This window comes from Phodopus roborovskii, unplaced genomic scaffold (assembly GCF_943737965.1).
Source record: "Phodopus roborovskii unplaced genomic scaffold, PHOROB, whole genome shotgun sequence".
NCBI lineage: Eukaryota > Metazoa > Chordata > Mammalia > Rodentia > Cricetidae > Phodopus > Phodopus roborovskii.
In genome coordinates this window covers 19,478,190-19,497,178 of record NW_026126540.1, presented here as the reverse complement: position 1 = coordinate 19,497,178, position 18,989 = coordinate 19,478,190, and the positions used below count along the sequence as shown (strand labels likewise).

General features: G+C 44.6%; 1 protein-coding gene across 1 annotated transcript in view; it reads left to right on the top strand.

Annotated features, from left to right (window-relative positions):
* Window positions 1-18,989, top strand: part of Fhip1a (FHF complex subunit HOOK interacting protein 1A) — a 131,859-nt gene that overhangs the window by 103,632 nt on the left and 9,238 nt on the right. Inside the window, exons 7-9 of the mRNA XM_051198863.1 lie at window positions 3,636-3,715; window positions 11,615-11,805; window positions 14,351-15,508. Of these exons, the coding sequence (XP_051054820.1) occupies window positions 3,636-3,715; window positions 11,615-11,805; window positions 14,351-15,508 (1,429 nt within the window). The remainder of the gene's footprint in view (window positions 1-3,635; window positions 3,716-11,614; window positions 11,806-14,350; window positions 15,509-18,989) is intronic.

The window sequence follows — 18,989 nt, the reverse complement described above, 5'->3', positions numbered from 1 at the left end:
ACTGGAGTAACCAGGCCTGAGGTAGCACATCTCTGTCTGTGATGTTTTGAAATGAAAATCTGAGAAATTGTGGGTTAGGTTTTCATTCTTTCATTTGGAGCCCCACTCAACTTTGAAGGTCCATTCAATACTAAGAGTGGCACCCACTACAGCCCCTCCTCAAAGACTATATCTATTTCATTGCATTCTTTGTTTTAAAAGCTAAAGTCTAACAGTATATCTTTGAGTTTATAGTGTATATGTGTTACATGTTTAAAAACAGAGAGGGAGAGGATAGAACTATATAGGAATACTATTTCTGTATTTTGTTTAGATTAACTTAGTTTTAAATCCAAAATAGAGTCTGATAAGTTTACTAGAAGAACAAAAGCAACTATGTATTCATTACTCAGGGGCAGGCAAGGTTGCACAGGTCTGTAATCTAGCACTTAGGAGACCAAGGCAGAAAGTTGCCAAACATGAGGCTAGCTTGGGCTACATAGCAGGGCCCTGTCCCAATTAAATTTAAAAAAACAAAACAAAACAAAACAAAACAAAAAAACTGTGTGAAAACAATTAAGGAAGTTAAAGTGCTATACTAGAAAAAAGATCTCATTTAACATTTCATCTGATAGCAGCAGGGCCCAAATTCAGCCTTCTCCAAGGCAGATCACAAGCCAAACCAAAGCAAGGTTCAGTGAATTGGAAAGAATTGAAACTATGCAACGTATATTGTTGAGTTTAAATTAAAACCAACATTGATAGGAATGTGAGAAATCCACCAATAGGTAGGTATATAAAGGGGAAGGATAAGTTGTTTTGAGATGCTACAGCATGGATGAACCTTGAAGATATTACACTAAGTAGCAAAAAGATACTACAGCTAGCAACAAAAGAACAAATGCCTTGATTTGTCTGAGACAGATTAAAAAAAAAAAAAAGTCAAGCTTACAATAACAGAGAGGAGAATGATGGTTTCCAGTGAACCATGAATAGTGGGAGACTTCTTTAAGACAAGCTACATTGTCTATGAATTCTGAGCTAAAACTTAACAGTGGAGAAAGTGTTCCCTTAAGAAATAAGGAAAGAAAAGTGTGCTTGTTAATTATTTAGCCAGAGTGCTTCCATTTATATAATTAAGCAAATAAAGACCTAGATTAAAGCTGCCAGTTTTTAGGTGACATGATCTTATATGCAAAAAACCCCACACAAACAAACAAACAAAAAAGTAAAGAATATGCTAAAAAGAACTATTAGAACTACAATGGGGTAAACAAGGATGAAAATATGCAATTTCATGTACAAAATCAACTTTATTTTTATACACTAGTGAGTGTTTTAATCCTCTTTTTTCTATTGCTATAATAAAATTTCATAACAAAGACAGCTACTTAAAGGAGGTAAAGTTTGCTTTAGCGTACTTGTCAAAGTAGGGTCCTTAATGGTAGGGACCTCAAGCAGCAGGAACTGAAGTGACTGGTCATATCACATGTGTGAATGTTGGGGCTCAAATCATTTTTGAGTGGCCCATAATTTAAATGGAGTTTTCTAACATCATTCAAGGTTGTTAAGATAATCCCTCACAGGCATGCCCAGAGCCCTATCTTCCAGGTGATTTTAGATTCTGTCATATTGGCAATTAACACTAACCTTTGCAATAAGCAATCTAAAAATCAAGATATCAGTCACATTTACAATAGTATCAAAAATACACACACACACACACACACACACACACACACACATTTCTATGTTCATAGGCTGGAGGGCTTAATTTCTACCTTATGTGATAAACAAACATTAACTCAAAATGAATCAAAGACTTCAAGTTTAAAGAAAATGAGAAAAATCTTTGCAGTCTCGGCAATGGTTTCTAAAAATATGGCACCAAAAGCAACAAAAGAAATATTAGACAAACTGGACACATTCAAGATGAGGGTCTTTAATGTTCTAAGGATCTAAGAAATGAAAAACAAGTATGGTGGGTGGTGTGTGCCTGTGAGCCTGGCATTCTGGAAACCGAGGCAGGCGTTTCCAGGTTGGAATCTAGCCTGAGTTACATAGTAAGACCCTATTTCAAAAATAAGTCTAAGTCCAGATGCCTCAGTGGATAAAGGCTCTCTCTGTGCAAAGCTGGTGACCTGAGTTCAATCCACAGACCCCACGTAAGGGTGGAAGGACAGGAAAAATGCCACCAGCTGTCCTATGACCTCCACACGTACACAGCAATATGTGTGCCCACACACATGTGTGGTAACAATAGTTTCAAAGAATAAAAAAGTAACACAGTTTTTTTTTACTTATTTATTAACTTGGTTTTTCAAGACAGGGTTTCTTTATGAAGCCATGGCTGTCCTAGAACTTGCTCTGTAGACAAGGCTGGCCTTGAACTCAAAGATATACGTACCACCCCCCCCCACACCAGCCTCTTGAATACTGGGATTAAAGGCATGTGCCATTGCCTGGAAGTAAACAAAACTTTTAAAAATTGAAAAGACAATCTATAGAATGGTTGGAAACATTTAGGTCATGTAAAATACTTGTGCATAGAATAAAGGACTCCTACAACTCAGTTATTAAAAGCAATATGCACCTTGCCAAGCGCCTTGGCAGTGATTGACAGAGGTTACTATGGCAATAGATAAGCGGGACACCTATTTGAGACTGGAAAAAGAAGTGTTGGGTGGCTGTTTGTGAGAAAAAACAGAAAGGTTTCCCAGGGAGAGGTGATTCTAGGCTAAGTCTCAGAGGAGGCCTGAAAAGGCGTTCTAGGTAAGGGTGCAGCACGCGCAGTGACTTGGGATGAGACAGGCTGTTGCTTCGGACTAACTATAACTGTCACCGTCCTGAGCAAATGGGGTGTTTGGAGCCAGTCAAATACAGCTATTTCTTTACAATACTTTTGTTGGTTTAAATTCATTCTGCCTAGAAGACAAACTAGCATGTACTCACCTTTACAAAGACTTGGAGTCTAAATTACTTGAATGGCCTGGGAGATTGATAACAGCTTGGGATACAGAAGCTACAGTGATTTTTTTTTTTTTTTTTTTATAATTGGATATCCCCCCTTTTTGGTAGTTCATCATTCCTTTTTAGAAATTAGAGGTTGAAAGAATTCATGTTTGTAAAAAAAAAATGTAATATTTTTTTTTAAGCGAACTTCTTAAGGAAGTAAATTTTCACACTGTAGGAAATGGAGCTAAGGAGAAAACTTTGCTGCAACACCAAGAGAGATCCTGAGGCTTGGAGCTGCAGACTCTGAAGAGAGCTAGCTGGGTTTTAGGAACTTTTCTGTGAGCCCTCTCTTGTGAATAATCAGCATCATATTTGAAACCAACTTAGAAAAACAAATGGTCTGAAGAGGAGGTAGGGAAGACGTATGCGTCAGGAGTTGAAGGGGCACATTTGTATTATCCAGATCTTTGATTCACAGTGAGCAGTGGCACTTCGCAGGTAGCCGTTAGGTGTCTAGCCAACTCTCCCCAGGGGAACTGGTATTCTGAATATATTTCTCCTGGCAGCAAGGTGTGTTTTATGAAAAGCACTAGGGGATAGAGAGGCCATTTTGTTGTGTAATTCTGATTTATTTGTTACCTGTTTGGGGGTGGCATTATCAGCCTGACATCTGAAACCGCTCTGTGTTGATTGCTCCCCAGCTTTGTGTGGTGTCCCTGGCATTGTTCAGAACTCTCATCGGTTTACATTGTGAAGATGTGATGTTACAACTGGTTTTAAGGTGAGCTTGCAATGTTTGTTCTCCTTAAAGACAGCTCATCTGTAGCGTTACTGCTTTGTTTTACTTTGATAATGTAAATGAAGTAAGGACCATGCCTCTAAGGAAGAAAATTATTAAAAGAGCCAACTTTATGCTTTTGGTGTTACTTCCCAAAGTTAATTTTGTTTTATTAGGAAAAGTTTTTAGTGGGGGCATTTGTATTATATGATGAATGTGTTCCTAAAAACAATAATGAGAATGTTGGAAAGTTCGCAAGGATTAAAGCTCTTTGGGGTCATGGATGAACTTCTTTTTCCTGGGGTACCCTTTGGTTATTGCTCTCTTAAGGGACCCTTGTTATTTAAAACAACTTTTTTTTTTTTTCAAACATAAAACACTTCAATGTAGTTTTCAGCCCTTTCTTTAGTAACATTACCCTGTGACTGTCCAGTCTGTGAGCTTCAGTTGTGAGGACAAAATGGGGCAGATAGATAGTCAGGGCTCAGCTCAAGATGGCAAAGCCATCCTCCAGTGAGATGGGGACAGCATGGAGCAGATAGTGAGAGCTCAGCACAAGGCAGAAAAGTCATCCTCCAGTGAGATGGGGAGCTCTAAGGATGCTGCTGTTTGAGATGGGAGTCGCAGTGCTGAGTTTGGTGATTAGGCGCAGGTTCCGCTGCCCCCGATCCTGCCTTATGCCCTTCCTGCCCGCCCACAGGTCCTCTGCTTCTGGGAGGGAAAGTTACTGTGTCCTTGGTAATGTGGTTCAGTCCTCTGGAAGCACCAGGCTAGTCCCCAGTCATCATCCTTCCTCCTTTCTGCTGAACGCTAACCCTAAATCCGGAGTGCAGTCCTCCAGTGAGACCCTTCCTAACACGAGCTGCAGCGTGTATAAAGAGGGCCCACAATGCTAAGAGTCCTACAGGAAAGACTATGCTGGAGCAGAATTACCTGCCCCTCTCCTCTGTAACCACTATGGACCAGGCAGGGACAGGCCTAAAGTATAAACCCATAGAGATGCGTTTGTTCTATTGTCTTCTCTTAAGTGGACTGGTGTATAGACACAACTATGCCTTCTGGGGGGTGGGAATGGAAGAGTGGAAAGGTTTGCTAGCAGAAGCAGGCTGACCTGGCCTGAGGAGCTGTGCTCTACGAGGGAGTGGCCAGCGGGTGCAGTGTAAGAGGGTCTGTGCACCATTAAGTGCACCCCTCCTTCCTTAGTGGAGATAGGGACCAGTGAGAGAGAGAACAGGGCTGGAGGGGGCCTGGCCTTTCTCTAGTCCACCACTGGGTTGTGCCATGATTTGAGTAGGAATTACTGAAGAGGGGCTGGGAACACAGCTCATCTGATAGAGCCAAACCCACTTTAAAAATAGTTGGTGTGGTAGTGTATGCTTGTAACCCTAGTGCCAGGGAGGCAGAGACAGGGTCTCTGGAGTTCACTGGCCAGCCAGCCTGGAGTAATGGCCGCATTCCAGGCCAGGGTGAGAGCTGTCTCTCTTGTCATAAACAAGGTGGATGGTGTTGAGGAATGGTATATGAAGTTGACCTCTGACCTCCACGTGTATGTATGTACACACACGCAGAGAGAGAGAGAGAGAGAGAGAGAGAGAGAGAGAGAGAGAGAGAGAGAGAGAGACTGATTTGATGACTGAGGTGAATACAGACAGGATCATTGAGATGTACGGTCGCTTTAGAAAAGCCAGGGATGTGAAAGTGCCGTTTTGGGAATGGTCACTGCCTGAGACTGGCCAGAACTGCAGATTCCCCCAGAACCTGGTAAATCAGAAGCCCTAGAGGTGGGGCCTGTGAGCTGTGTCTTAACAAACACTCTGGAGAGTCCTGCTGCACCACCTGAGTTGGAGGGATGGCTAATGTGAGTATAACATCTCAGAAAAGGGGGAATTAAAACTGAGTCTTGAAAAACTTGGTGGCCCACTCTGCAGGGCCCCACAGATTGCGACTTTCTGTGGGGCTATCATTTATAAGACTTTTAAGCAAAACAGCGGTTTTTAAACTTTTAGGGTTTAAATCAGGTCATCAGTAACTAATCTTAAGGCATTAGCAGAGAACAAATCCGATCATAAGGACACAGCTGGTAGTCTGTTTTAAAAGGATGACTTCAGCTCCCTAGCAAGTTTCCACCACCGACAGACAGAATGCATTAGCAGGGCCTGAATGAAATCCAGCAGAACAACTTGGCAAAGCATTTTCATTGCTCAGAAGCGGGCTCTCACTCAAGGTGGGCAAAGCCTTGATTGCATTTGAATGTTAAATCCCTAAATGCTGCTTCCTTGATAGCAGGGGAAACAGCTGTGTTTGCAGTGTCCCTCCCCGGTCAGGTCTGAGATTCATTGCCTCCCCGCGGAGGGTCAGCAAGGCCTGGCAAGGTTAGAGTGAGACATTAGCTTGCTGGACATCTAGTGACCTTTACAAGATGAGCTCTGACAACTTTTTGCTCACAATATTAAGATCTGTCCTCAGCAATGGTGTTAAACATGGTTGCGTCTGAGAGACAGACCTGCACCTTATAACAATAGGAAATGAGCTTGTGTATGAATGTATACATGTCCAAGTCAGATCTAGTCAGTTCAGTGATGTCCCAGAAGGTGCCTGCAAGGCATGATGCTATTACAAGTTCTGAATGGAATGGGGGGAGATGCCATGCCTGAGGTTAGAGACGACTTGACCACCTAGCCATAGGTTCTCTGGCTGACTATTTTTTCCATGGGGATGGTGGTGCTGATAAAATACAATTCCTCTTTATGAACACTTCTATTTCCAACTATTTCCCTGAGTAACGGAGGGCCTGAGAGGCCTTTGCAGGAGTAGACCTTTTGCTCCTGTCCCTCACTCCCAGTCTTGTCCCACTTCTGGAGCATGCACATAGGATTATTGAGTGGACCAACTGTGACATCTGTGAAAGCATTTTGAAATAATGTAGAGTACTATATGTACTTAAGGGCAGGGACTTTTTTGAAAAAAAAAAGTATATATATATATATATTTTATCTTAATTATTTTTTATTTTACATGTCTATCCCAGTCCCCATTCCCTCCCTCCCTCCTTTCCTACCTTCCTCCCTCTTAGCCTCTCTGCCCCCTCACATGCACCCTGACCACCCTCTCCTCCCATCCCCCCACCCCAATTCCACATGTAGGGCAATGCCATCCAGGTGGGGTCATGTAAATCTGTCAAGTCATTTGGAGTAGGGACTAAGCCTTCCCTCCTGCCTGTAGGTTAAGGCAGTATCCCTCCATGGGGGATGTGTCCACAAGGTCCTTTTGTGCACCAGGAATACATCCTGGTTCCACTGTCTGAGGTCCCTTAGACAGTGGGTCTTCTAGCTGAGACCCATATTCAGGAGGGCCTGAGTCAGTCCCATGCTGGATTCTCAGCTATCAGTCTGGGGGCCCATTAGCTTCTCCTTGTTCAGGTCAGCTATCTCTATGTGTTTCTGCAACCGGGTCTTGTCCTCTCCCTCTGTATCTGGATTCTAGTTCGACTCAGTGTTTAGTTATGGGTGTCTGCTTCTGTTTCAGACAGGTACTAGATGAGGGCTCCATGATGGTGGATCAGTTAGTTGTTGCTCTCACTATCCTGGAAGGTCATTTATGGTAGCCTTTCCACGGTTGCTCAAATTGTTAGTTGGTGTCAGTCTTGTAGGTCTCTAGACCTTTTTTTAGGTTCAGTTTTTTCTTCAGACCAATAAAGTCCCTCACAGAAGCGGGAAGGGACAAGTCCCGCAGAGCACAGGGGGAGTGGGGGGGCAGTAAATGGAGAGAGAAGTAGGAGAAAGGGAAGGGGAGGAGAGGAAAGCACGTGTGACTAGGAAGATTGAGTCAGGGTAGGAATAGAAGACAGAAGAGAGAGAGAGTCGGAGAGAGAACATAAAAGAGGGAGCCATTATTGGTTTGAAGAGAAAATTGAAAATATATTTTAAACTCATAAAAATAATGTCTTTCTGGTTTAAAATCTGTCCCTGGAGCAAGGTCATCAAAAAACTTTAGTCTTCTAGTCATTTAAATTTGTGTGAAAGCATATAAAAATAGATTATAATCTCCCCTTTCACTTTTGCGTGCCATGCGGTTGTTTGTGCATGATAAGCTTGCGGCGTGAGAGCCCACGCTACAGCACTGACTGTGTGGCCCCCTCCTAATGAAGCTGTGTGTGGTAAATAAGTCAGCCTATCTCTATGTGTTGTAACTCAAGTGCTCATAAATATTGATACTTCACAATGGTATTCTCTTCATAACCATTCAAATTTCTCCTTTGGCAAAATGTCCAGAAGGGTAAATTAAAATGAGAGATTCCCTAAGAGAGGATAGGCCAGTGAGCAAAAAACCCAGGAGAAATTGCCCACTTTCCATTCATGCAACTGTGAGAGGGCAGGAGCAGACAGGAAATCCTGACAGGTAGTGCTGGGACAGACCCCAGTTGCTTATAACTTGGTTGCTATGTCTGAATGTTTTTGGTTTGTTTGTTTGTTTTTAATCAGGTTTGTGAACCCCCTTGCCTAGGGTGTTTATTTACATAGGAGAAGTTTTACTTGAAGAGAGGCTGTGTGTACATTTCAGGAACACTTCCGTCTTACACAGGTTTGGGGGTCCGAGACAGAGGTGGGGAGCCAGTCCAGGGAGAGATGGAGAGGCGCAACAAGGCCAGACTTTGATGAAGAGGAAAGACCTTTTGAAGCTCACTGATGTCACTTGCAGCTTTCTGTCTTGGTGCATGCCTCTTAATCCTCTTTGCTTTTCATTTGATTGCCTTCTTGTCAGTGCATCAATAAGCAGTGTGTGCTCTTTGTCACTGGTGGTTTGTCCCTGACTACCACGAGTGGTGGCTTACTTTCAAAAAATGTATTCTTTGAGAACATCATATATGTATATCATGTCTTCTGATCATATCTACCCCCAACACCTCCCGTGCTTTCCAAACTTCGTGTCACCTTTTTTTCTTTTTTTTGGTGATGACTTATTATTAAATGATGCCCAGGGAAAGGTTGTAGAGGGTTGAGGAAGTAAGAAAAGTGTGTGTGTGTGTGTGTGTGTGTGTGTGTGTGTGTGTGTGTGTAAGTGTAATATGGACAGCAGTGGTTTTTTTTTTTTTTTTTTTTATTCTATTCCTGGTATATTGGAAAATGACTTAATCTGGACATTTAAAGACAGTATTTTTTTTCTTTAAAATGTTTTTAAACAATCTTTTATTTTACATGCCCAGTTCCCCTTCCCTCCCCTCCTCTCGCCCCCCCCCCCACCTCTTCCCAGCTCCTCAACCATCTACTCCTTAGAGAGGGGTGAAGCCTCCCATAGGGAACCAACAAAGGCTAAAGACAATATTTCTTAATCTGTGAGCTGTGTATGGTGATGTAGATCTATAATACCAGTACTCAAGAAGCTGAAGCAGGGGGATGACAAGCTCGAGGCCAGACTGGAATACACAGCGATTTGAGGCTGCCCTGAGAAACATAGCATTCCAGCAGTAAACACACACAGAGATCTGTAATTATTCCTCCCTGAGTTTAAGAAAAATCTCCAAACAAAGTTATGAAGCAGGTAGTCAAAAGGTGACTTACTAAGAAAATGCCTGTACTAAATGCTGACATGATTTTCCTGGGAGCAGCAACCACATTCTCTTGATATTTATCATTTGAGAAGCATTTAGTGTATATTCTGTTCCCATCATTCTCTCAACGATGGGAGGACTCAGGACTAGGGTGTGGTGTGTCTACGTCCCCTCGACTTAAAAATCCAACCAAACAACAGTGCTGGGAATCGTTGGAAGGCCATTCTTGGGATGGCTGTCCCCTTTTCCACTCCACCGAACTCTGCCAAACCAACAGGGATCTCCCGGCATTTGATTTATTTAAGAGGACATTCTTAGCTTCTTCTGAGAGCTGGAATTTTTAAAGGTGTATATTGTCAACTCTTCTAAATTATTTCAAGCTATCCACTGGGTGGTATTTGATAAATAGCTTTATTAGCTCTTATCCAGTGTTCCATTTTTTTTAATACTTCATACAAAGAGAAGAAGCATGTATATCACATGCAATATGATTGGTTTGAGCTGCAAACAGGCATTGAGTTTGTGCAGTCTATAAACACTGAAGCTATTGATTCTATGAGTAGTTAATGATCCAAGTTCAGATACAGTAAGTGTAATCTGCGTAGTTGTGGACATTACCGCCCTGGCAAAGAAGAGTTCACATCATGCTATAGGATAGTTTTCCTTGCCTTCATCCTTGCCTCCTCCTATCAGCCCTTGGCCCTCTGGGAAGCAGCAGCCATTACCTTCCCAAGCAAGAGCTCTTCTATGCATACACGGATGAACTTGTCTTCCCCCCACCATTATCATGTAGTGTCTGCTGTGCTATCTTCCTTCCCTTGCTCTGGCCCTTTTTCTGGGTGCTGCCATTATGTCCTGGCCCCTGACTGCCTGTGCCTGTCTGCCTTCCCCTGCTACTCCTCTCCACCCAGCTGCCCCCAGCTGTCCCCATGCTCAACTGCCCTGAGGTGCTGGGGCAGCTGGATTACCTGTGAGACTCTCTGTGTTCCAGAAAGAGGTGGGGAATGCTTCTCTCCCTGTGGTCACTCTGATTACTAAGGTGCCTCAGATCACAGAGTCCTTATGATATCTTTATTTTCCGCCCGCACCACCCGTCTTTGCTCCTGTAAGGAGTCTGAACAAACATCTCCTTCCCTGTACTTACCTCCCACTCTGCTCCTCTCCGTTCCTGTTGCTTATAAAAGCAGATGCTGGCACACCAGAAGTGACTGATGTGGTAAATGCGGCTCTTAGGAACAACAAAATGTGTGCCTGGGAAGGTGGTGGTAGTGGGGAAACAGGCAGGACCCTGTCACCTAGCCACGCTAGGAATTTAAAGTACTCAAGAACGGCCTGATCTGGAGAGAGTGGCAAGTTTGTGTTTCATACCCGGAGAGTGCTCTTGAAGTGACCACTTAGGTGGATGGAGGAGGTGGAATGTTTCTCTCCTTGACTCTGCTCCTTCAGCAGATGGGCCATTAGAACAAACAGGTTTCTTCACTGGGATCAAGAGAATGTGTGGAGACCAGTCCATGATTCCAGGCCCCTAGACATAGCCCGTGAGTTGTGCTTCTCATCATTTTCATGGGACTCGGAACCACAGCCTGTTTTCCTCTGTGCTGCCTCTTTCTCGGGAGCCAGAATGGGAAGTCGAAAACTTTGTGGTTCACTGAAAGGTTCTGGTTACTCGGGGGCTTTGGCTGCTGTGGAATCGTCACCAGCTTCAGGTCCTTCAACTCACTTGGCCCATCCTTGTTGAAATGACTGGTGTGGTTTCCAGTTAGAATGGGCAGCCACTAAACCCAGCTTTCTGCCCACAGAGCTCAGTCATGTGCTCAGGTGCATCTGAAACAGATGATCGGATCTTCTCTCCTCTGGGTTCATGTTAACCCTAAGATGCTATCTGTGCAGCAGGAATCAAAAGGCAAAACTATTGAAGCAGTCCTTGCTCTGGTAGCACAGACTGAGGAGGTAGATTAGAAATATTTGTGATGCCAGATTACTGATGCTTCCATGTACCCACAGTGGAGTATGGAGCTGCGAGGCCTCCCCCAGCCTGTAGTGTTTCCATGACGAGCTGCCAGGCAGAGAAGGGGGAGGCCTCACTCCGGATGGAGGTTGCAGTGGGTTTAAAGGCATGGGATAAAGAGGAAAATGAGATTAGATTGGAGAGGGCTAGAAATGTGCTCAAGAGAAGGGTTCTGTCAGAAGGAGGAAGCCCATGGCAGCTTTTCAGCCAAGGTGGCCAGTGTGCCGGGTGGTCTCAGGGTGGGGAGGGAATGAGTCCGCCGTGCCCCACCCCCATGACTAGTTCCAATTGTGTTGTATAGTGTTTTACTGAAGAAGCATTGAATGCTGGCTCTCTGTCATTTCAGGTATCTGATCCCCTGTAATCACATGATGCTGAGTCAAAGGTGGGCTGTGAAGGAAAGAGACTGTTACTCCATGTCTGCGGCCAAGCTGCTTGCCTTGACCCCCGTCTGCTGTGCCAGTGGCATTACGCTTACACTTGGGAACCAAGAAAGGGATTATATTCTCTGGTCAAAGTGTATGCATGATGGTTCAGGTGGGAGCATGTTAGGAATGATCCCTCTTTCTTGGCATGGTGTGTCTCTTTGGGGGGTAGCCTTTTTCTGCTTCATAAGGAGTTCTAGACCCTATTGTTAGTGTTCCTTCACTTAAGTCATTTCACAGATTTTTATTTTACATGTCCCTTCTAGTGGTGTCTTCAGAGTCCCAAATGTGAAAATATGTATTAGTTAACATGTCTTCTAAAACAATGAGTTACAGGTGTTGAGTCTATAACCAAGACAGACCTGCTTTTTAATTTCCAAAATTCAAAATTCAGATTGAAGATGATTTTGCAAAACTTGTCAGGTACTTTCCCTGTGCAGTCAGTCACATTTAAGGATGAGAAAACAGTGCTGGAATTTGCGGACAAAGCATACGTGGAGAGCATTGACTGTTCAAGGTTCTGTGATTGGCAACTTCTCCAATTCCCATACTCCATGTTTGTTCCATACCCTACTTCTGGAGTTACCACAGACAGGCATCCTGGAGGGGAGATTACATAGCTAGCTGGCAGAATTCCTGCGCAACAATTAACAGCTTGGATCCTGATCTTGGCTTTCCCACCTTTTAGGGGAAAATTCCTAATCACCCCAAACCTTTCCCCTTTTCTGTGAAATAGTACTTTCCCTGATGGACTATTTCAAGGATAGGTTAATCAGGCACACAGAGCTCTAAGGAGACGTGCCTGGCACATAGCCACTGTTCAGGACATATTCCTAGGAGTAGTTTGATGTCTTTTTATTTAAAGTGTTTAAGAGAAGCCACACTAGCCATCTAACAGTAGAATGGTAAACAATGAGGTATGTGTCTATTTTACTGCACTGTGTATATACTCCTAAAGGCTGGTCTGATCCAGTCTGGTAGAGATTCCTTTATGAAGGGCACCAGAGTGTGGAGAGGGTCCAGAGGAGACCAGCACTCAAATCATCCGTAGCTAGAGATGGCTGTTCTATATGTGAGCAAGTGGGAAAACAGTACCTATCATGTAGGATAATTAACTTCTATGCCAGTGATAAAGTATTTACAGTATTCTAGATGTTTAAGGAATGGTGGACGGCATATTTCCCTCTGTGTCTGAATCTTTTCTAGACAATTCCTCCTAGGGGAAATTACAAATGTAAACACAGATGTTTCACCACCATTTCAGTGCCGATGTTGGAACTTGTAGCAAGAAGTCAGTCACTTTAAAACACATGACACCTTCTCAGTTTGGAATGACTGTTGTGACAGACTATGCCTTGCTTGGCTTCAGGAGACCAGCTGATATGTGTCAGCATCTTGATTGTTGCCAACAAGGTACAATGAGTTAATTGCACTTTCTAGAAACCCAGGATTTTCCTACTAAAAACCCTGGTTCTCAAACTCATGAGTCATCAGCCTTCCACTTTATTATCAAAATTCAAGCCCAGATGCTTTAAAATGATTATACCCTGTGGCAGGCACCACACCAGGAGCATTACCTAGTCCTGGGAAGTGGCCCTCAGCAGCTCTTGTTCTCTCCTGACTAACATTGTCACCTGGGGAGTCAGGAGTCCCACCTTTCGGGCTCCTAGGCTTGTTAATAAATGAATTTAGAAATGGACTGTGAAGGAAACTCAGACAAATTTATTAGAATTTGAGAGAGAAACACCAGGATAGGCAAGCTGTATGTCTTGGTAGATGCAGGGAAGAGGGAGATGGGGGAGAGGCCGTGCCTCATGCCCTTTAAGTTCGGGTCTAAGAAAGCAAGCGGATTCTGCAATAGATTATCACCAGCTACATGGAGGACAAGCAGTGTGTGGCATGGGGGGGGCGGGGCTGGGGGCTGGAGGCGAGGTCTTTAGAGAAAGAGAGGGAGCCCGGGGCGCCAGGGAAAGAGTGCCTAGGTTTTTGGCCAGTATCCAAGAGAAAAGGAAACAGAAGAGAAGGAAAAGTTAGTTTTCTGAGCATTTCAGAAAACTGGTAGGCTCCAAAGCAGAGGCTCTGTAAGAGGCTGCATGAGGGAGCTTCCTGGAAGGGGTACATGCATTATCTCCTTAGGAGGATAAGTATTCTTCCCTTATTCTTAGTACATCTTCAGGTGAATCAGCTTTCCTGTGGGGTGGACTCAAGGTAGGTGATTGACAGGCCCAGCTGGATTAACTCTTACTGGAGGAAACAATAGTGTGTGAAGTTCTGATTTCTAGAGCAGATCAAATTTCACATCTGCCCCTGGGACCAGAGTCATTTGAATTTTGTGACCAGGAGGCCTGAGGGATGAACAAGCTGGTGTTTACCTTTCTGGTGTTGCCACAAAGTGCGAGGTGGACTCCACAGCAGCCCATGATGGAGGGACCTTCCTTATGGGCCTCTCAGGCACAGCATGACCTAACAGTTTTATGTTGGCTGTAGCCTGCACCTGGCCACTTTGGTTTTATGAGGGTGGAGTGTCTGTCACTGTCTTCCCCTCTTAATTTAGTTTTTATCATCAGAAATAATTTAAACAACTATTGCTAGGCTTAAACTGGTACCAAGTCCCTGACTAATCCCTACCTCTCCTCCTGACAACTGTTCCTGCACAGGGCCCGAGGGAGAGCAGCTGCCAGAAGCGCCCTGCCTACCTTCTCCACCTTCCCCTCCCGCCCCTCCCGCCCCTCCCGCCCCTCCCGCCCCTCCCGCCCCAGAAGCTTGCATTGTGGAGTATGGGAAGGCCCTGGATATCAGCTACCTGCAGTACCTGTGGGAGGCCCACACCAACATCCTCCACTGCATGAGGGACTGCAGGGTGTGGTCAGCCCTCTATGATGGGGACTCCCCTGACCCTGAGACCTTTCTGCAAAGTCTGCCAGAGGAGAGCCGAGAAAGCTCAGCCCAGCCAGAGGCCAGACTCCCTCAGCAGCACACTAGGACAGTGGGGCAGACAAAGGACAAGATCCAGTCGGAGCTGGAATGGGATGACAGCTATGACACTGGTATCTCATCTGGAGCTGATGTGGGCTCTCCTGGGCCTTATGATGATGTGGAGACCCCAGCCCCACCAGCTCCTGTTGACCCCCCCAAACACATCCAAGAAATGAAGAAGAATGCCATCCTCCTCTTCAAAGGGACCTACATAGAAGAGTCAGACTTCCAGGATGACGTGATGGTGTATAGGCTGTGTGCTGAGAAGGACTCTGAGGACACCAGGGAGCCACAGGGGGACATGGCTGACCCACCAGCTGAGGCCCAGCCCAAGGCCCAACCTGAAGCCCAGAGTCCCCCCATGAGCAATGGACCTCTCTTTAGCTCCAGCCCTGAAGCGGATTCACAATCCAGCAGGGAGAGTTCAGACCTGTGTCAGAACACGTTCTCAGAAGCCAAGCAAGGGAGTGAACCTGATGCAGCCGTGGAATCAAACTCAGAGTTGACAGCTCCCACACTAGAGGCAGAAGTCCAGTCAGACCTGAAGGTTGCCAACTCAGAGAGTGAAGATTTCATTGCACAGTGTGACCAGATCATTCAAGAGCTAGGTTCTGGCACTGAGGACTTGATGGACCAGAGCATCCCCACATCTGACCCCCTGCTTCTTACAAACCAGGAAGAGAGGCGAGAAGAAGGCAGAGGCGAGGAGGAGGATGACTTCGACTCTCTCATGGTAGAAACTCCTGCTGTGGAGACCGTGCCCTCCCCATTTGGTGTCAGAGAGAACACGGCCTCTACCAGTCGCCATCCTGTGAGGGCTCAAAGCACCCCGTTCACAGGTGACAATCTTAAGCTGCTTTGTAGTGTTTCAGCTTGTACTGTGGCAAGAGGAAAGTGAGAATGGTGAGGGTTAGGCATGTCCATTTACCTGGCAGGAGTGAAATATCTTTGCAGGGAATGAAGGGATGCTCTTGTTTTGCCATTCCTACTGTGATGGGTTTGTTTGTTTAGCAAGTTAAGGCTTGTTCTACATGAACTTCTCCTAGTGTTCATGATAAAGTAAGAGTTCTGATTGGACCACACAAGAATCAAATCATTATTTAAAGCTGCATTTCCTTGAGTCTAATTTATTTTTCTCCTTAGCGCTTACTCATGTGTGTATTGTTAAAAATACATATCTTGCTATTAGATGGCATACTCCATGATGGTGACAAGTTTGTTCTATGCATCATTGAAACACTTGCAGAATGACAGCTGGGTGAGAAGAAGGCTGTTGTCATTAGTTGGACTTTTGCTCTAAAGGAAAAACTTGACACTTCAAAATAAGAACAGATCCACATCTACTAACCACTTTCCCAAACACTGGCATGTGTGTAAGAGGCAAAAGGCTGAGACAGGATCTAAAATGAGCGAATCAGCCAAGGAAGTATGAGAGAAAACATCATTCACTAGTAAGCAGAGATCTACACATAGAAGCACAGAGGGGTTCCCACACATAACACTCAAGGTGCCTAGGGGAAGCTGGAAAGTGTAGATGGCACTGCATAGCAAACAGAAGTACTGGAAGAAGCTAGTGACACAGAGGGACAGACAATGACCTTGAGTCACACGCTGGAAGTCTCCTAGCTCTTACCAGGTGTGGGGCTTTGGGACCTCATGCCCCCACAGCCCCTGTGAGGACACACCGAGATAGGAAGGGCACTGCTGCTGGCCTTACTAGTGACCCTCTCAGAGTCAGTTGAGAGTTGTCCTTCTTGGGCAATGGAGAATAGCTTGATGAGGAAGGACATTGTCCCTACCTTCTGGGATCCCCAAAGACAAAGGAAAAAAAAAATAGATTGCCTTCCAGCCCAGTCTGAGAGATCTCCCCCAATGTTTATTCATTTATTTACTGATGCCTGAAGATGTATTTAAATAGGGAGAAAGCTTTTAATTCCACAATTATCAGGCATGAGCTTCTAGCTGAGATAACATTTCAGTGTGAAGGAGTTTTAATTAAAATTCACCAGTCAGTCAATCATAAGTTAAAAGGATTAGATCACCTTAGGTTTCCCAGTTGATGGGGAGGGGACAGTGTTGGGAGAACTGAGTGAGGGAAAGGGGCCAAAGTAAGCTGCCTGTCTTCTTGACACAGCCAACAGGAAGAAGTCCCAGTGTCGGGCAACCTTCTTGTGGGACGTCAGGACTAAGACCTGGCTTAAGCAGGCTGCCATTAGGGTACCAGTTCTATCCCTGAGAAGTATGTAAGTTGAGGGAAGAAGTGCAGCTTAGGGAAAATCACAGAAAGCAACACCTCATTACTAACACCCATTATGGTCATGTCTTTACCCGGGAGCTGATAAAACGGAGGTGCCTTGGTACACATGGCTCACTATAATGAAAGCCTTGCCTTCTCCCTCGCTTGTTTTGGAACTGATACACAGTGTCAGGAGACATCTTTCCATGTGTGAGTTCTGTCATTTCCAAACTCCCAAGTATGGGCTGAGGTATTAACTCACCTTTTGTTCCTCCACAGAACCACCAGGGAATCAGCAGCAGAAATTAATTCTGTTGGGGTAAATTCGCTTCCTAGAAAAAAAAAATCATAGTATTTCACTTTTAAAATTTCATTTATTCATGAATATAACAATTTTTTATTGATTCTATAATATTTGGTGAGCTCTATGCACAGGACCTAAAGATACAACATTTAAAATGTTCACAGAGACAATAGCAAAGAACGTTGTTTTCTGTGAAAAGTGGGTATCAGCCATTGTGCTCTATGTTGGAAGAGAGCCTGTGGAGGGAGGGGGGTGAAACACAACAGGGGATCTGGTGGTGAATGGAAGAGGCAGACAGCGTTATGAGCCTTCTCCTGGGGATACATGATTAAATGTCTATTTATCCTAGACTGGGCACTAAGGACAGACAAAAGAAACAAATCTCTCCAAGTCTAGAGTTGAGCAATGGAGTTTGTTCAGGCTCCTTGCATGAGCATGTGTGAGGGTGGCTTACATGAGTGTGTGTGGAGGGTTGCTTACATGAGCGTGTGTGGAGGGTTACTTATATGAGTGTGTGTGGAGGGTTGCTTACATGAGCATGGGTGACTAAAAGCAAGCTGCACCCTTGGAAAACCCTCAATCTCAATATGGGCAGTGACTCATTCACATAAGCTGCATCACTGGAAGTCCCTGCACAACTTGTGGGTAGTTCCCCAGAGTCTCCTCTCACCCAGCAATTGCCAACTGCTCATAGAACGTCCAGGGGAAACCTCACAAATCTTGCCAGTTCATGAATTTTCTTAGCCATGTAACTTTAGTTAGCTTCTAAGTCTTAGGAGCATCCCTCCTTCCCTCAGAAGGAAACAACGGACAGTAAGCTGGCAGTGCAGGGTCTCAGGGCAGAGGTGGGAGAGGAAGCCCAGGAGTAGTGTCTGCTTGTAGAGAGTCTGGGCCAAGATGAAGAAGGGGACCTTGTACTCACTCCTGGCTAAAGCATTCAAGTTGGAGTGTGGCATGACAGGATCTGAAGGAGTCAGCCTTAATAGTGGTGAGGGGAGGGAGGGGAGTGAGGAGAGGTGGTGGCAGGAAGAACAAGTGGGAGGAAACGTTATTGCATCAGAATTTAGGCTGTGCCCTTGCCTTGACCCGGTAATTCCACAACTGTTTTCCATTTCTACAACTGTTTTCATACTTCTGTGCTATGTATGTGTCCATCTATCCATCTGTCCGTCCATCCATCCATCCATCCATCCATCCATCCATCCATCCATCCATCCATCCATGTACACACACACACACACACACACACACCCCTGGGAATCAGGATATGATGCTAGCTAACAGCCCTAGAAACAGATGGTCCAAATTGAAATTCTTACTCCATTATTTCCAAGTTGTGTGAGTATTTAGTTTTTTGCCATATCTTTAAATGGGATAATTAATTAACATACTTCCCAGGATGACTTTATTAAGTGAATCAACACAGGAAAGGTATTGGAACTCTGGTTTTTGTATTGGGTATGCTTAATAAATTTTTCAACAATAATTCAGATATTATTTTATTGTATACATACAATGTTTCTATAATATACTATAATCTGTAAGAAGGGTTTTTTTCTCCTAGGAGGTAGCCTGTTTTTTCACATACTGTTTTGCACCTTCATACTGTTTTGAAGATGTGTGTATGTGTTTGTGTGTGTGTGTGTGTGTGTAATTTTAATCTCTGTTAAAACAGAAAGGTTGTTGCTGGAGTCCTGACAGGATGTGAGAGGACTGTGCCTAAGGCAGAGATGCAGAGGTGGAAAAGAAGGTGCATCTTTAGACATTCCCAGGGTTAGAT